Raw genomic sequence first — 18,076 nt, 5'->3', positions numbered from 1 at the left:
ACTAGTGGGGTACCGCAAGGATCGGTCCTAGGACCCCAGCTGTTCACAATATATATTAATGATCTGGACGAGGGAATTGGATGTAATATCTCCAAATTTGCAGATGACACAAAGCTGGGTGGGAGGGTAAGTTGTGAGGAGGAGGTCATGAAACTCCAGAACGATTTGGACAGGTTGGGTGATTGGGCAGATACATGGGAAATGCACTATAATGTGGATAAATGTGAGGTTATCCACTTTGGTGGCAAAAACAGGAAGGCAGATTATTATTTGAATGACAATAGATTGGGAGAAGGGGAAGTGCAAAGAGACCTGGGTGTTATTGTGCACCAGTCGCTGAAGGTAAGCATGCAGGTGCAGCAGGCGGTTAAGAAGGCAAATGGTATGTTGGCCTTCATAGCAAGAGGGTTCGAGTACAAGAACAAAGATGTCTTGCTGCAGTTGTACAGGGCCTTGGTGAGACCACACCTTGAGTATTGTGTGCAGTTTTGGTCACCTTACCTGAGGAAGGACGTTCTTGCCATGGAGGGAGTGCAGCGAAGATTCACCAGGCTGATACCTGGGATGGCAGGAATGACGTACGAGGAGAGATTGTGTCGATTGGGCTTATACTCACTGGAGTTTAGAAGATTGAGAGGGGATCTCATCGAAACCTATAAAATTCTGTCAGGTCTGGACAGACTAGATGCAGGAAGGATGTTTCTGATGGCCGGGGAGTCCAGAACCAGGGGTCATAGTCTAAGGATAAGGGGTAAGCCATTTAGGACAGAAATGAGGAGGAATTTCTTCACCCAGAGAGTGGTGAACCTGTGGAATTCTCTGCCACAGAGGGCGGTGGAGGCCAGTTCATTAAATATATTCAAGGAAGAGTTGGATATGTTTCTTGAGGCTAAAGGGATATGGGGAGAAGGCAGGGACAGGGTACTGAATTTGGATGATCAGCCACGATCTCATTGAATGGCGGAGCAGGCTCGAAGGGCCGAATGGCCTACTCCTGCTCCTATCTTCTATGTTTCTATTCGGCCCTTCGAGCCTGCTCCGCCATTCAATGAGATCATGGCTGATCTTCTGCCTCAACTCCATTCACCGGCCCTATCGCCATATCCCTTGATGCCCTTACTAGTCAGAAATCTATCGGCCCAGTAATTCCTGTCAGGGGCTTGCCGCGCGTGCAAGCCCCCGATGTGCGCTCACCCTGCGCGCTGACATCTGAAATCTGGCCCGCAGTGGATTTCCTGTCAGTGGCCCGGTTCTGATGTCGGCGCGCTGTGCTAACCTGACCCAGCGGCGTAGTTAGTGCGATGTGCCGGCTGGGATCAGGTGAGCACTGTTCAGCCAATCAGGGGAGGGGAAACTTCATTCATAAGTTTGATAGTAAAGACTGTCAAACTCATGAAAAGTACTGCACCCCAAAACACTACTTAAACTTTAAATAAAATTTTAAAAAGCATCCCAATAATTAAATTAACTATGAATAACTTTAAAAAACTATTTTAAACAATTAATCAAATTTTTGAAAAAAATAAATTTTTAAAAAATAGGGTCTAAAACTAAACTTACCTTACTGTAGATTCTTTAAAAATAATAAACCTGCGGAAATTTTTTTTCTAAATTGTACTAAAAGACCACTTACCTGTAAAACTAAGTACTTACGTGTGGTTTTTCAATGCGTAAAAACCGGAGGCCTTTACACACGCGCAAATCTGTAAAAATACAGGAAATCCAAGTCGCACGCGCTGCCCGATACCGCGCATGCGTTCAGCCTCTTAACCCCTTGGGTCAGAGGACAGGAAATGCCGGTTTTCAGTGCATGCGCTGTGCATGCTGAAAACCGGCAATTCCTCCTGGCACACGCGTGAGTATCCCGTCCTTACTCACGCGTTGTGACAGGAATTACTGGGCCATCGACTTCTGTTTTGAATATACCCAATGACTGAGCCTCCACAGCGCTCTGGGGTAGAGAATTCCAAAGATTCACCACCCTCTGTGAAGAAATTTCTTCTCATCTCAGTCCTGAATGGCCTACCCTTTATCTTGAGGTTGTGGCCCCTGGTTCTAGACTCCCCAGCTATGGGAAACATTCTCCCAGCATCCACCCTATCAAGCCCTGTAATAATTTTGTATGCTTCAATGAGATCCCCTCTCATTCTTCTGAATTCAAGAGAATACAGGCCTAGTAAAATCACTTCTCATACGACAGTCCCGCCATCCCAGGAATCAATCTCGTGAACCTTCGTTGCACTCCCTCTATGGCAAGTAAATCCTTCCTTAGTACAGCGCAGCCCTGTTAGATGCTACAGCATGGGGTGCACAAAAGTGACTTGCAATATTACAGGAATATAGGAGTGTACAGGTCCACAAAAGCTGACACATTCCCAAAGATCAAGAGATAACCTACACCGGCATAATTTCCCAGAATAACAACAGAAAATGCTGGAAAAACTCAGCAGGTCAGGCAACATCCGTGGACAGAAATTTGAGTTGACGTTTCGGGTCGAACCCTTCTTCAAAACTGGAAAGAAAAGCTAGATCGGAGGCAGGGCTGCGAACGGAGATCCCGTCGAAGAGAAGAGCAGAACTTCTTCAAGGTAAATGTAAGAAGTCACACAACACCAGGTTATAGTCCAACAGCTTTATTTGAAATCACAAGCTTTCGGAGCGCTGCTCCTTCTTCAGGTGAAGTGGAGAAATGCATAAAGACACAGCTTATATACCCAAACACACGGAACAGCCATGGGGACCAAATTTGCACCCCAATACGCAAACATCTTCATGCACAAGTTCGAGCAAGACTTCTTCGCTGCACAGGATCTCCAACCAACGCTATACACCAGATACATCGACGACATTTTCTTCCTATGGACCCACGGCGAAGAATCACTGAAAAGACTACACGATAACATCAACAAGTTCCATCCCACCATCAAACTCACCATGGACTACTCCTCAGAATCAGTCTCATTCCTGGACACACGAATCTCCATCAAAGACGGACACCTCAGCACTTCACTCTACCGCAAGCCCACGGACAACCTCATGATGCTTCACTTCTCCAGCTTCCACCCTAACCACGTTAAAGAAGCCATCCCCTATGGACAAGCCCTGCGAATACACAGGATCTGCTCAGACGAGGAGGAACGCGATGGACACCTACAGACATTGAAAGACGCCCTTGTAAGAACGGGATATGACGCTCGACTCGTCGATCGACAGTTCCGACGGGCCACAGCGAAAAATCGCATAGACCTCCTCAGAAGACAAACACGGGACACAACCAACAGAGTACCCTTCGTCGTCCAGTACTTCCCCGGAGCGGAGAAACTACGCCATGTTCTTCGCAGCCTTCAACATGTCATCGATGACGACGAACACCTCGCTAAGGCCATCCCCACGCCTCCACTACTCGCTTTCAAACAGCCGCCTAACCTCAAACAGACCATCGTTCGCAGCAAATTACCCAGCTTTCAGGAGAACAGCGACCACGACACCACACAACCCTGCCACAGCAACCTCTGCAAGACATGCCAGATCATCAACACAGGTACCATCATCACACGTGAGGACACCACCCACCAGGTACATGGTACATACTCTCGTGACTCGGCCAACGTTGTCTACCTCATACGTTGCAGGAAAGGATGCCCCGGAGCATGGTACATCGGCGAGACCATGCAGACACTGCGACAACGGATGAACGGACACCGCGCAACAATCACCAGGCAGGAGTGTTCCCTCCCAGTCGGGGAACACTTCAGCAGTCAAGGACATTCAGCCTCCGATCTTCGGGTAAGCATTCTCCAAGGCGGCCTTCGAGACACACGACAACGCAAAATCATCGAGCAGAAACTGATAGCCAAGTTCCGCACCCATGAGGACGGCCTCAACAGAGATCTTGGGTTCATGTCACGCTACATGTAACCCCACCTGATGCAGGGTCATCCAGACTCGAGTCGACATTGGCTTGTTCTCGCTACACAGATGCGGCCGGACCTGCTGTGATTTTCAGCCAAAAAAAATGTTTTTTGTCTTTTTTTGTTTTTCATACAGACCCCAGCATCTGCAATATTTGACCCCTTGTGACCCCACCTCATTGTTCTTTGATGTAATGTTTCCCTGACTGACCTGTTTGGACACCATTCACACCTTTGACTGCTGTGATTATCTCTCTGCCGAGGTGTGATAAATGGCAGTTGGAAAGGTTACCTGTAAACATCTGACATGATTCTCTGACTATATAAGCTGTGTCTTTATGCATTTCTCCACTTCACCTGAAGAAGGAGCAGCGCTCCGAAAGCTTGTGATTTCAAATAAAGCTGTTGGACTATAACCTGGTGTTGTGTGACTTCTTACATTTGTCCACCCCAGTCCAACTCCGGCATCTCCACACCATGGCTTCTTCAAGGTAGGCATTCCTAGAAGAGGTGTGGCAGTGAACCAAACACTAGTACGATAGCAAAATACTGCGGATGTTGGAAATCCGAAATAACAACAGAAAATGCTGGAAAAACTCAACAGGTCAGGCAACATCCGTGGACAGAAATTTGAGTTGACTTTTCGGGTCGAACCCTTCTTCAAAACTGATTCCCAGAGCTCGTGCCACTGGTGGGGCCTCAGTCAGCAGGTGGCTTATCGGAATAGCACCTTGAGTTTTTTTTGTTAATCCAATGACTTTCAAGTCCCCACTCCAGACACTTGAACACAAAAATCCAGGCTAACATTGTAGTGCAGTACTGAGGGAGTGTGGCACTGTCGGAGGTGCCGTCTTTCGGATGAGATGTTAAACCGAGGCCCCGTCTGCTCTCTCGGGTGGATATCAAAGACCCCACAGCCACTATTTCAAAGAAGAGCAGGGGGGAGTTATTTCCTGTGTCCTGGCCAATATTTATCCCTCAATGAACATCATTAAGAAAAAAATGATCTGGCCATTATCACATTACTGTTTGTGGGAGCTTGCTGTGCGTAAATTGGCTGCTGCGTTTCCTAAATTACAACAGTGACTACATTTCAAAAAGTACTTCATTGGCTGTAAAGTACTTTGGGACGTCCTGAGGTCATGAAAGACACTATATAAATACAACACCAACAACAACAACTTGCATTTATATAGCGCCTTTAACATAGTAAAACGTCCCAAGGCAGTTCACAGGAGTGTTACAAGACAAGAAATTGACACCAACCCACATAAGAAATTAGGTCAGGTGACCAAAAGCTTGGTTAAAGAGGTAGGTTTTAAGGAGCGTCTTAAAGGAGGAGAGAGAGGTAGCGAGGCGGAGAAGTTTAGGGAAGGAATTCCAGAGCTTAGGCCCTAGGCAGCTGAAGGCACGGCCACTGATGGTTGAGCGATTATAATCAGGGATGCTCAAGAGGGCAGAATTAGAGGAGCGCAGATATCTCAGGGTGGGGGATGCTGTGGGGCTGAAGGAGATTGCAGAGATAGGAAGGGGCGAGGCCTTGGAGGGATTTGCAAACAAGGATGAGAATTTTGAAATCGAGGTGCTGCTTAACTGGGAGCCAGTGTAGGTCAGCGAGCACAGGGGAGATGGGCAAACGGGACTTGGTGCGAGTTAGGACATGGGTCCAAAGTCCTCAAGTCCAAGGGACGCAGACTTGAACGGATATGGGTTTTGGATGACCTCAAGTTTACGTCGGGTGTAATGTGGGAGGCCAGCCAGGAGTGGTTTGGAATAGTCAAGTCTAGAGGTAACAAAGGCATGGATGAGGGTTCCAGCAGCGGATGAGCTGAGGCAAGGGCGGAGACGGGCGATGTTACGGAGGTGGAAATAGGCGGTCTTAGTTATGCCGTGGAGATGTGGTCGGAAGCTCATTTTAGGGTCAGTTATGACGCCAAGATTGCGAACAGTCTGGTTCAGCCTCAGACAGATGTTAGGGAGAGGGAGGGAGTCGGTGACTGGGGAACAGAGTTTGTGGTGGGGACTGAAGACAATGGCTTCGGTCTTCCCAATATTTAACTGGAGGAAATTTCAGCTCATCCAGTACTGGATGTCGGACAAGCAGCCTGACAATTTAGAGACCGTGGAGGGGTCGAGAGAAGTGGTGGTGAGGTAGAGCTGGGTGCAGTCAGCATACATGTGGAAACTGATGCCGTGTTTTCAGATGATGTCGCCGAGGGACAGCATGTCGATGAGAAATGGGAGGGGGCCAAGGATAGATCCTTGGGGGACACCAGAGGTAACGAAGTGCAGAGAAGATTCACCAGACTGATACCTGGGATGGCAGGAATGACGTATGAGGAGAGATTGGGCTTATACTCGCTGGAGTTTAGAAGAATGAGAGGGGATCTCATTGAAACTTACAAAATTCTAACAGGACTAGATGCAGGAAGGATGTTCCCGATGGCGGGGGAGTCCAGAACCAGGGGTCACAGCCTAAGGATAAGGGGTAGGCCATTTAGGACAGAGATGAGGAATTTCTTCACCAAGAGAGTGGTGAACCTGTGGAATTCTCTACCACAGAAGGCAGTTGAGGCCAATTCATTAAATATATTCAAGAAGGAGTTAGATATATTTCTTAAGGCTAAAGGGATCAAGGGATATGGAGAGAAGGCAGGGACCGGGTACTGAGTTTGGATGATTAGCCATGATCTCATTGAATGGCGGAGCAGGCTCGAGGGGCCGAATGGCCTACTCCTGCTCCTATCTTCTATGTAACGATGTGGGAGCAGGAAGAGAAGCCGTTGCAGGTGATTCTCTGGCTACGATTAGATGGATAAGAATGGAGCCAGGCGAGTGCAGTCCCACCCAGCTGGACGATGGTGGAGAGGCATTGGAGGAGGATGGAGTGGTCAACTGTGTCAAAGGCTGCAGACAGGTCGAGAAGGACGAGGAGGGATAGTTTACCTTTGTCACATTCACAAAAGATGTCATTTGTGACTTTGAGGAGAGCCGTTTCGGTACTGTGACAGGGGCGGAATCCTGATTGGAGGGATTCTAACATGGAGTTCTAAGAAAGATGGGCACGGATTTGGGATTTGGGAGGCGACAACATGTTCAAGGACTTTGGAGAGGAAAGGGAGGTTGGAGATGGGGCGGTAGTTTGCAAGGACAGTGAGGTCAAGGGTTGTTTTTTTGAGGAGAGGGGTGATGACGGCAGATTTGAAGGAGAGGGGTACAGAACCTGAGGGGAGAGAACCTTTAACAATATCAGCTAACATGGGAGCCAGAAAAGGAAGTTGGGTGGTCAGCGGTTTATTGGGAATAGGATCGAGGGAGCAGGAAGTGGGTCTCATGGACAAGATGAGCGTGGAGAGGTCAAGAGGGGAGGCCGCAGAGAAACTGGAGAAAGATGCGAGTTCATGGCTCGGGCAGGGTGAGCCTTAGAGGAAGTTTGGCCCAGTGGGCTCGGGGAAGGAAGGGAAGTGACAGAGGCAGCTGAACGGATGGTCTCAATCTTAGAGACAAAGAAGTCCATGAGCTCCTCACACTTGTTGGAGGTGAGCGTGGAGGAGACATGGGGAGCAGGGATTAAGAAGACGGTTAGCAGTATAAAATAGTAGCCGGGGGTTATCTTTGCATTCCAGAATGATCCTGGTATAGTGAGCAGTTTTGGCAGACAAGAGTAGGACCTGATATTTTGAGAGGGATAGAATTGAAAAGTAGGGAAGTTATGCTAAACCTGTATCGAACCTTGGTTAGACCACACTTGGAGTACTGTGTACAGTTCTGGTCGCCATATTATAAAAAGGATATAGAGACACTGGAGAGGGTGCAGAGAAGATTTACAAGGATGATGCCAGAAATGGGAAGGTATACATATCAGGAAAGGATGAACAGGCTGGGTCTCTTTTTTCTTTTGAAAAGAGAAGGCTGAGGGGTGACCTAATAGAGGTCTTTAAAATTATGAAAGGTTTTGATAGAGCGGATACAGAGAGAATGTTTCCACTTGTGGGGAAGAGCAAAACTAGAGGCCATCAATATAAGATAGTCACCAAGAAATCCAATAGGGAATTCAGAAGAAACTTCTTTACCTAAAGACTGGTGAGAATGTGGCACTCACTACCACAGGGAGTGGTTGAGGCGAACAGTACAGATGCAATCAAGGGGAAGCTGGACAATCATGAGGGAATAAGGAATAGAGGGTTATGCTGATAGAGTTAGATGAGGAAGGACGGGAGGAGGCTCGAGTGGAGCATAAAACGCCGGCATGGACTGGTTGGGCCGAATGGCCTGTTTCTGTGCCCTATATCCTATGTAATCCTATGTGAAGTCGGAGGTCCCGCGAAGGGAAAAAGTTGATGTAGGTAGGATGGAGTCGGCGTGGAGCATTGACAAACTGTTGTCCAAGTTCGGAGAAAGGAGCAGCAGATGAGTGAAGTCGCGATGCTGTTTGAAGGGTGGAGAATTGAAGGATAGAGGTTATTGCCCTGGTAATGAGAATCGGCTGCGGTGCAGGAAGGCGATGGCGAAGTTGACTCCTAAGTTGGAGGTCACCGTAGATCAGAAGCAGCGGAGAAAACGCAAAAGCACAAGTCAGTGACCAACAAGGCAGAAAAACCAGTCGAACGAGTCACCCAGCTCAGCTGAGAAACAGCCACGGTGGGGAAGATAATATTTTAAGCAGCAAATTTTTGACACAGCAAATGAGTCTTATGTTGTAATCCAGTGTAGTCCAGTGCAGAAATGTAGTGGTGTAATCCAGTGCAGAAACGTAGTCGAGAAGTAGCCAGAGAAGTCCAGGAATTTTGAAACCAAAATTTGAGGAGCAGAGAGCAGGGGTGGGGGATGGGCCTTGGAGGTTTAAAGCAGGTAACTTGTAGTTGGAGCTAAAATGCACCAACTGATGGAGCCAGGGGAACTTGAGCAGTGGAAGCGAGGAGATTTGGGAGAGAAAGGGCGAAGGATGGCTGGAGATTCCCATGGATAGAAGCGAAGAGCTCCTTATGGGACTGCCAGCCTAGCGGCAGCCATGTTACATTGACTACAAGTCTTTCTTTCTATGGATGGAAAATGGCGGGCAGTTTACCCGGGATTTTCCCCAATAAACCGCCGGTGGCCTGGGGCTTTGGAAATTCCGCCATATATGTCTTTGAGAACCTGCCAATTGCTTCCTTCACCCTAAAGCGCTACCCCTTGAATTTGCCAATACCACCCACCTCCACTGCCTACCTGAGTTGTGTGCCTCACTCGTTTGCCACTGTGGCGAAGTAACTATCTGTTTACCTGCCTTCCCTCTGGGGTTGAGTTGCCGTGCTCTGGTTACAGAGTTTATGATTGTGTCGCACGGTATTTCAGGGTTATCTTTGCAACTACAAAATAAAAATTACCCAAACCGCTGTTTTCTCCAGCGTACACATTCCCAGCTTTCTTGATCTTTCCATGCAGCTCAAGTGCTTAATCCCTATTTGTCCTTCTCCGCACCCTCTCCAAAGCCAGGATGACCACCACTGTGATACACCGCGCTCCTCCAATTCTGGCTTCTCGCGCATCCCCGATTTTCATCGCTCCACCGTTGCAGTGGAGGAAACGCGGCAACCAATTTGCGCACAGCAAGCTCACGGAAAACAGCAATGTGATAATGACCAGCTCATCTGTTTTTAGTGATGTTGATTGCAGGATAAATATTGGCACCAGGACACCGGGGAGAACTCCCCCCTGCTCGTCTTCGAAATAGTGGCCCTGGGATCATTCACCTTCACCTGAAAGAGCAGAAGGGGGGGTACTCGGTTGAACGTCTCATCCGAAAGACGGCCCCTTCGACAGTGCAGCACTGCTCTGGAGTGTCACCTTGTTTTGTGCTCAGGTCTCTGGAGTGGGACTTGAACCCACGACCTTCGGACTCCGAGTGCTACCCACTGAGCCACAGCTGACACTCTTATTGAGCTGATCGGAATCACCCCAACCGATGTAAACAAGCCTGAGTGACGAACATTCCCGGAGCTCCGCCCCCCCCCCCCCCCCCCCCATGGATCTGAAGTGGGACATCAAGCGCTCTGAACCGCTAATGCTCCTCTTAGGCAGTCGCTCGGAACTGAGGATGACTTGCTTCCACATTAAAAATGAGTTCTCAGGTGACTGATGAGTCCAATGCGGGACCTACAGCCTCTGTCACAGGTGGGGCAGACGGTGGTTGAAGGGGCGGGTGGGTGGGGCGCTTGGGTTGACGTGCGCTCCTTGTGCTGCCTGTGCTTGGCTTCCGCTTGCTCCCGGCGAAGAGAATCGAGGTGTTCGGCGCCTTCCCGGGTGGTTTGTGCGGTCTTGGGCCAGGGATTCCCAGGTGTCGATGGGGCTGTTGCACCTTTTCAAGGAGGCTTTGAGGGTGCCCTTGAAGCATTTCCTCTGCCCACCTGGGGCTCTGAGTAGCGTGCTAATGCTACCCAGGCACTCGATTAATGTTTCTCACTCTCTCTCTCTGTTTTGCCACAGGCCGTCGATAGAGCCCGGCTGGAGCTGAAGAAGATTCTGCGGTTCCTCGATGACCATCTGAAGCTGCGAACCTACCTGGTGGGAGAGGGAGTCACCTTGGCGGACATCGCCGTCAGCTGCTCCCTGCTGCTGCCCTACAAGCACGTACGTAGTGAGCCTTTTCCCCCGCAAACGCTTCTGAACCGCGCGGCAGAGCAGCCAACTCGACCAAACCTCCGCTGACTTTTGTGTTTATAATAGCAAAATACTGCGGATGCTGGAAATCCGAAATAACAACAGAAAATGCTGGAAAAACTCAGCAGGCCAGGCAACATCCGTGGAGAGAAAATAGAGTCAACGTTTCGGGTCAAAACCCTTTGTCAAGACTAGAGAAGCACAGGAAATGAAATAGATTAAAAGGCCAGAATGGGGGCTGGGAGAGAACAAAAGAGAAGAGACATTAAGAGGTATTCAAAACGAGACGAGATGGTGATAGGACTAGTGGAGACAAAAGACGGCTCTAGATTAGGTGTGAAACGTGCTGGCAGAATGGGAGACAGCTGCCATGTGGGAGCGAAAAAAAGGGGGGGGGGAAAAGGGCCAAAACAAAAGTGTGGATAAAAAATATAAGTAAAAATGTAATGGGGGCCGAGGTTATGATCTGAAATTGTTGAACTCGATATTGAGTCCAGAAGGCTGTAAAGTGCCTAATTGAAAGATGAGGTGCTGTTCCTCGAGCTTACGCTGAGCTTCCGTGGAACAATGCAAGAGCCCGAGTACAGTGAGGCCTGAGTGGGAATGGAGCGATGAATTAAAATGACAGGCGATCGGAAGCTCGGGGTCATCCTTGCGGACTGAACGGAGGTGTTCCGCAAAGCGGTCACCCAATCTGCGTTTGGTCTCCCCAATGTAGAGGAGACCACATTGTAAGCAGTGAATACAGTATACTAGATTGCAAGAAGTACAAGTAAATCGCTGTTTCACCTGGAAGGGGTGTTTGGGGCCCTGGACAGTGGGAAGGGGGGGAGGTATAAGGGCAGGTGTTTCATCTCCTGCGCTTGCACGGGAAGGTGCCGGGCGAAGGGGAAGGGGTGCTGGGGGTGATAGAGGAGTGGACTAGGGTGTCTCGGAGGGAGCGGTCCCTACGGAATGCTGAAAGGGAAGGTGAGGGGAAGATGCGTTTGGTGGTGGGGGTGATGCGTCCACTCCTCTATCATCTTCCGATTAGGCACTTTACAGCCTTCCGGACTCAATATCGAGTTCAACAATTTCAGATCATAACCTTGGCTCCCATTAGATTTTTACTTATTTTTTATCCACACCTTTGTTTTGGCCTTCCCCCCCCCCCCCCCCCCCTTTTTTTTCTCTCCCACATGGCAGCTGTCTCCCATTCAGCCAGCGCATTTCACACCTAATCTAGAGCCGTCTTTTGTCTCCACCAGTCCTATCACCATCTGGTCTCGTTTTGAATACCTCTTAATGTCTCTTCACTTCTCTTTTGTTCTCTCCCAGCCCCCATTCTGGCCTTTTAATCTATTTCATTTCCTGTGCTTCTCTAGTCTTGACAAAGGGTTTTGACCCGAAACGTTGACTCTATTTTCTCTCCACGGATGTTGCCTGGCCTGCTGAGTTTTTCCAGCATGTTCTGTTGTTATTTCATGTTTATAATCCCTGGTGCAACACCCGACGAGCAGCTTGTTTACCTCGCCGTGAGTGCTGTTTTGCGGTGGAGAAGGAATTCACCTGCTGGGAAACAGAAACCGGTTAAATAAATAAGAACGCACACTTGTTTCTTGAGCCGTTGGAATCGGCATGATGTCCCACTTCACGTTAATGTCCCTGCCGGTTTATATTCTGGATCATCCCGAGGTAGGAACTTGGCATCTTCACAGTTCGTTGATGGGTTGTAACTAGCCCGACAGTATCTGACTGGCGAAGCGTTGAGCCTCAACCTCTTAAAATGCCTGTGTGTCTCAAACCTATGTACCAGAATACATTACAAGCCTTGTGTCGTGGAGTATTTTAAACCAACACTTGACACAAGGTTTTTAGATCGATAGTCAAGTTGTCTTTATTACACCGATGGGGAGACAGTCTGCTCTGTCTTTAGCCAGACTTTTCCGAATTGTTACAGCAAACACTACATTTTTATACATTACAATACACATGGCCAGCTCATGCACAATTCATTCCTGCCGCCTGATTGGATTTTGGCCCGCATGCACCTTCACGGATTGGTTACGAATCTTAATATAAACATGTATAAGCTGCCTCCTCAATCACTCACTCAAACTGCTGAACGCTGATTAAAAGATACCTTGGAATGCGACCCAGGTAATGGCCCACAAATTCGGGTCGGGGGCTTCCCGCGGGTGCAAGCCCCCGACCTGCACTTACCTTGCGCGCTGGCCGTTGAGCTGTGGGCCCCCATGGAATTGCGATCCTGGGCCTCCTCCAACTGCCGGCGCGCTGTGCTTGCGTATCCCAGGGGTGCAGTTAGTTCGAGGCGTCCCCTGGGATCACGTGGGCCATAGAGAGCCAATGGTAGCAGGGAATGCTCCATTCATAAGTTTGACAGGAAGACCTGTCAAACTTATAAATACTATAAGCCCCAAAACATCACTAAATCTTCATATAAATTTTAAAAAACCCACATTTTTAAAATAATAAACTATAAATTGCATGAAATAACTTTTAAACAAAAAATTATTTTTTTCAAAAATTTAAATTAATGTTCTAACGGGACTAAAAATAAGCTTACCTTTAAAATATTTATAAAAATAATAAACAGGTGGAAAAAATGTTTTAATTTTAATTAATTCACCACTTACCTTGTAAAAAGCAGGCCTTGCTTCTGGAGACTTACCCACCTGGGAAAACCTGCAAAAAAAAACCTAAGTTCGATGCGCACGCGCAGCCTCTCTGGCGCACGCGTTCCACCTCTGAACCCCTTCTTTCAGGGGAACGGAAGTGCCGGTTTCCCGCGCATGCAGGAAACCGGCACTTCCATTGGGCCAACGGGTGAGTACCCCGTGCTTCCTCACCCGTGGAGACCCGAATTTCTGGGCCAATAAAGCTGTTAAAGGCAGTTGAAATGCTGGATATCCTGTCTCCATTTAATTGCTTCATTTTTTAGTCTTCAGAGGTCAGCTAAAATGACTGCTTCTTTATGGATTTGTCCTTTCATGTTTGCCCCTGTCATTCTTACACCATTCAGTGAAACTGCCAGAGATGTCATTTTAACTCTTTCCCCACTTCACCTTGCCCATAGTGCGAACTTCCTGCAAGTGTGATTCTTATTTCTTAGCACATTTTAGTCATCGCACTTCAGATGCCCACTTTAATACATCCTCTGACTTGACTAGAAAGGCAGAAAGACTTGCATTTATACACAGCACCTTCCACAACCTCAGGACGTCCCAAAGTGCTTTACAGCCAATGAAGCACGTTTGAAGTGTGGTCACTGTTGTAATGTAGGGAATTATATAGGAATTACAGCTGGTTCTAAGTTGCCTGACGTTTGCATAGTATGCACTTTTTTAAAAGAAAAAAAAAATGTTTTAGTTTCTTTCCTCAGCTGAAAGCAATATCTGGCTCGTCCGTGATGTCCCAGTCAGATAGCTGGCTAGTTATCGCACGTCGCGCTCACGTATGAAGACTGGGCTCTTGGGAGCTCTCTCCTCTGAGTCAGCAGGTTGTGGGTTCAAGTCCCCACTCCAGAAACTTGGCCCCATAATCCAGGGCCAAAACTCCTGGTACCAGTACTGAAGGAGGTGCCGCCTTTCGGACGAGACGTTAAACCGAGCCCCCCCCCCCCCCGTTTTCACTCTCTGGTGGACGTAAAAGATCCCACGGCATTAATTCAAAAATGAGCAGGGGAGTTATCCCTGGTGTCCTGGCCAATATTTATCTCTCAATCAACATCACTTATTAAAAAAAACACATATGATTTGGTCATTATCACATTGCTGTTTGTGGGAGTTTGCTGTGTGCAAATTGGGTGCCGCGTTTCCTACATTACAACAGCGACTACACTTCAAAAAGTACTTCATTGGCTGCAAAGCTCTTTGGGACGTCCTGAGGTCATGAAAACACTATATAAATGCAAGTCTTTTCTTTTTTGTTCACGGTACGGCTGACCTCTCGATCTGTATCCTCGGGATAAACTGCGAGGGCCTCGCCCTTGACAACTAAAGTGCTCTTTGTCCTGATACCGCTGCTTGTCTCTCTGCAGGTCCTTGAGCCCGACTTCAGGAAGCCCTACGTGAATGTGAACCGCTGGTTCCTGACCTGTGTGAACCAGCCTGAGTTCAAGCGAGCGCTGGGAGAGGTCAAGCTGTGCGCAAAGATTGTGCCTGTGACCCGTGAGGAATGTACAGGTGTGTAGAGAAGTGACACCGAGGAATATGATGGTGAAGTTGCAAACTGGATTTAAAATGGATGGCATCATGGGGAAAGAGCAGGGGGGGAAGTGGGACTGATTGGATCGCTCTTCCAAAGGGCCAGCACGGGCACGAGTGGCCGCCTTCTGTTCTCTGTGCTTCTAGAACCCATGCACTTCAAAGTAATGGGCATTGGAATTCAGATCTCGTAACATCGAGCCGGCTGTAATTTCAGGGCACATAAACTCAAAGTGGAAAGCAAAATGCTTTTTGTTTTTTGTTCCGCTTCGATTTCTTTTTCTCCAGCAGTGACGAGAAAAAATGACAAGCTATCCAATTAATCCCACTTCTCGCCCCCCCACTCTTTCCCCACAGCCATGCAAATGTTTTCCCTTCATGTATTTATGCAATTCTCTTTTTGAAAGTTACTGTTGAATCTGCTTCCACCGCCCTGTCAGGCAGCACACTCCAGAATTCAATGTGGAAAACTGCCCAGGCATGTCCACAAAAAGCAGGCCAAATCCAATTGCCGCCCCCATCAGTCCACTCTCAATCATCAGCAAAGTGACGGAAGGTGTCGTCGACAGTGCTATCAAGCGGCACTTACTCACCAATAAACTGCTCCCTGATGCTCAGTTTGGGTTCCGCCAGGACCACTCGGCTCCCGACCTCATTACAGCCTTGGTCCAAAAATGGACAAAAGAAGCTGAATTCCAGAGGTGAGGTGAGAGTGACTGCTCTTGACATCAAGGCAGCATTTGACCGAGTGGCATCAAGGAGCCCTAGTAAATCTGGTGTCAATGGGAATCGTGGGGGGGCAGGGGGGAGGAGAGAGAACTCTCCTCTGGCTAGAGTCGTACTTAGCACAAAGGAAGATGGTTGTTTGAGGTCAATCATCTCAGCCCCAGGACATCGCTGCAGGAGTTCCTCAGGGCAGTGTCCGAGGCCAAACCATCTTCAGCTGCTTCATCAATTATCTTCCCTCCAACATAAGGTCAGAAATGGGGATGTTCGCTGATGACTGCACAGTGTTCAACGCCATTCACAACTCCTCAGATAATGAAGCAGTCCATGCCCGTGTGCAACAAGACCTGGACGACGTTCAGGCTTGGGCTGATAAGTGGTAGGTAACATTCGCGCCACAGAAGTGCCAGGCAATGACTATCTCCAACAAGCGAGAGTCTAACCACCTCCCCTTGACATTCAATGGCATTACCATTGCCAAATCCCCCACCATCAATATCCTAGGGGTCACCATTGACCAGAAACTTAACTGGACTAGCCACATAAATACTGTGACTACAAGAGCAGGCCAGAGGCTAGGTATTCTGCGGCGAGTGTGTCACCTCCTGACCCCCCCCAAAGCCATTCTACCATCTACAAGGCACAAGTAAAGAGAGTGATGGAATACTCTCCACTTGCCTGGATGAGTGTAGCTCCAACAACACACAAGAAGCTTGACACCATCCAGGACAAAGCAGCCTGCTTGATTGGCACCCCATCCACCACCTTCAACATTCACTCCCTCCACCACCGGCATACCGTGCCTGCAGTGTGTACCATCTATAAGCAGCAACTCGTCAAGGCTTCTTCGACAGCACCTCCCAAACCCGTGACCTCTTCCACCTAGAAGGACAAGGGCAGCAGACGCATGGGAACACCACCACCTCCAAGTTCCCCTCCAAGTCACACACCATCCTGACTTAGAAGTATATCGTTGTTCCTTCATTGTCGCTGGGTCAAGGTCCTGGAACTCCCTCCCTAACAGCACTGTGGGAGTACCTTCACCACACGGACTGCAGTGGTTCAAGAAGGCAGCTCACCACCACCTAATCGAGGGCAATTAGGGATGGGCAATAAATGCTGGCCTTGCCAGTGACGCCCACATCCCATGAACAAATTAAAAAAAAAAAGCCACTGCATTAAAAAAAAAGTTTCCTCATCTCCCCTCCGGTTCTTTCCAAGCAGAGCACTTGGAAAACAGTGACAGGATCGGACAAAGTCAACATGGATTTACAAAGGGTAAATCGTGCTTGACTAATCTACTGGAATTTTTTGAGGATGTAACTGGTAAAATAGATAAGGGAGAACCAGTGGATGTGGTGTATTTGGACATTCAGAAGGCTTTCGATAAGATCCCGCATAAGAGATTAGCATGTAAAGTTAAGGCACATGGGATTGGGGGCAAGGTACTGACTTGGATAGAGAACTGGTTGGCAGGCAGAAAGCAAAGAGTTGGAATAAACGAGTCTTTTTCTGAGTGGCAGGCAGTGACTAGTGGGGTACCGCAGGGATCGGTCCTTGGACCCCAGCTATTCACAATATATATTAATGATCTAGACAAGGGCACTAGATGTAATATCTCCAAATTTGCAGACGACACAAAGCTGGGTGGGCGTGTGTGCTGTGAGGAGGATGCCGAGAAACTCCAGTATGATTTGGACAGGTTGGGTGATTGGGCAGAAGCATGGCAGATGCAATATAACGTGGATAAATGTGAGGTTATCCACTTTGGTGTCAAAAACAGGAAGGCAGATTATTATCTGAATGGCAATAGATTGGGAGAAGGGGAAGTGCAACGAGACCTGGGTGTCCTTGTGCACCAGTCGCTGAAGGTAAGCATGCAGGTGCAGCAGGCGGTTAAGAAGGCAAATGGTATGTTGGCCTTCGTAACGAGAGGATTCGAGTACAGGAACAAGGATGTCTTGCTGCAGTTGTACAGGGCCTTGGTGAGACCACACCTTGAGTATTGTGTGCAGCTTTGGTCGCCTTATCTGAGGAAGGATGTTCTTGCCATGGAGGGAGTGCAGCGAAGATTCACCAGGCTGATACCTGGGATGGCAGGAATGACGTATGAGGAGAGATTGGGTCGATTGTGCTTGTACTCGCTGGAGTTTAGAAGAATGAGAGGGGATCTCATTGAAACTTATAAAATTCTAACAGGACTAGACAGACTAGCTGCTGGAAGGATGTTCCCGATGGTCGGGGAGTCCAGAACCAGGGGTCACAGTCTAAGGATAAGGGGTAAGTCATTTAGGACAGAAATGAAGAGGAATTTCTTCACCCAGAGAGTGGTGAACCTGTGGAATTCTCTACCACAGAAGGCAGTGGCGGCCAATTCATTAAATATATTCAAGAAGGAGGTGGATATATTTGTTAAGGCTAAAGGGATCAAGGGGTATGGGGAGAAAGCAGGGACCGGCTACTGAATTTGGATGATCAGCCATGATCGCATTGAATGGCGGAGCAGGCTCAAGGGGCCGAATGGCCTTCTCCTGCTCCTATCGTCTATGTTTCTATGTTTCTTTTGCCAATTATCTTCAATCTGTGACCTAT

General features: G+C 48.4%; 1 protein-coding gene across 2 annotated transcripts in view; it reads left to right on the top strand.

Annotated features, from left to right (window-relative positions):
* Positions 1-18,076, top strand: part of vars1 (valyl-tRNA synthetase 1) — a 126,185-nt gene that overhangs the window by 6,730 nt on the left and 101,379 nt on the right. For both annotated transcript variants that reach the window (XM_085975023.1, XM_085975022.1), the window contains exons 3-4: positions 10,380-10,523; positions 14,593-14,737. In XM_085975023.1, the coding sequence (XP_085831149.1) occupies positions 10,380-10,523; positions 14,593-14,737 (289 nt within the window). The remainder of the gene's footprint in view (positions 1-10,379; positions 10,524-14,592; positions 14,738-18,076) is intronic.

Source organism: Somniosus microcephalus, unplaced genomic scaffold, assembly GCF_052327205.1.
Source record: "Somniosus microcephalus isolate GS21.2 unplaced genomic scaffold, FLI_Smic_1.0 unresolved_chr1, whole genome shotgun sequence".
In the NCBI taxonomy this organism is placed as follows: Eukaryota; Metazoa; Chordata; class Chondrichthyes; order Squaliformes; family Somniosidae; genus Somniosus; species Somniosus microcephalus.
The sequence above is the reverse complement of the archived record's forward strand: the minus strand, read 5'-3'. Positions and strand labels throughout refer to the sequence as shown.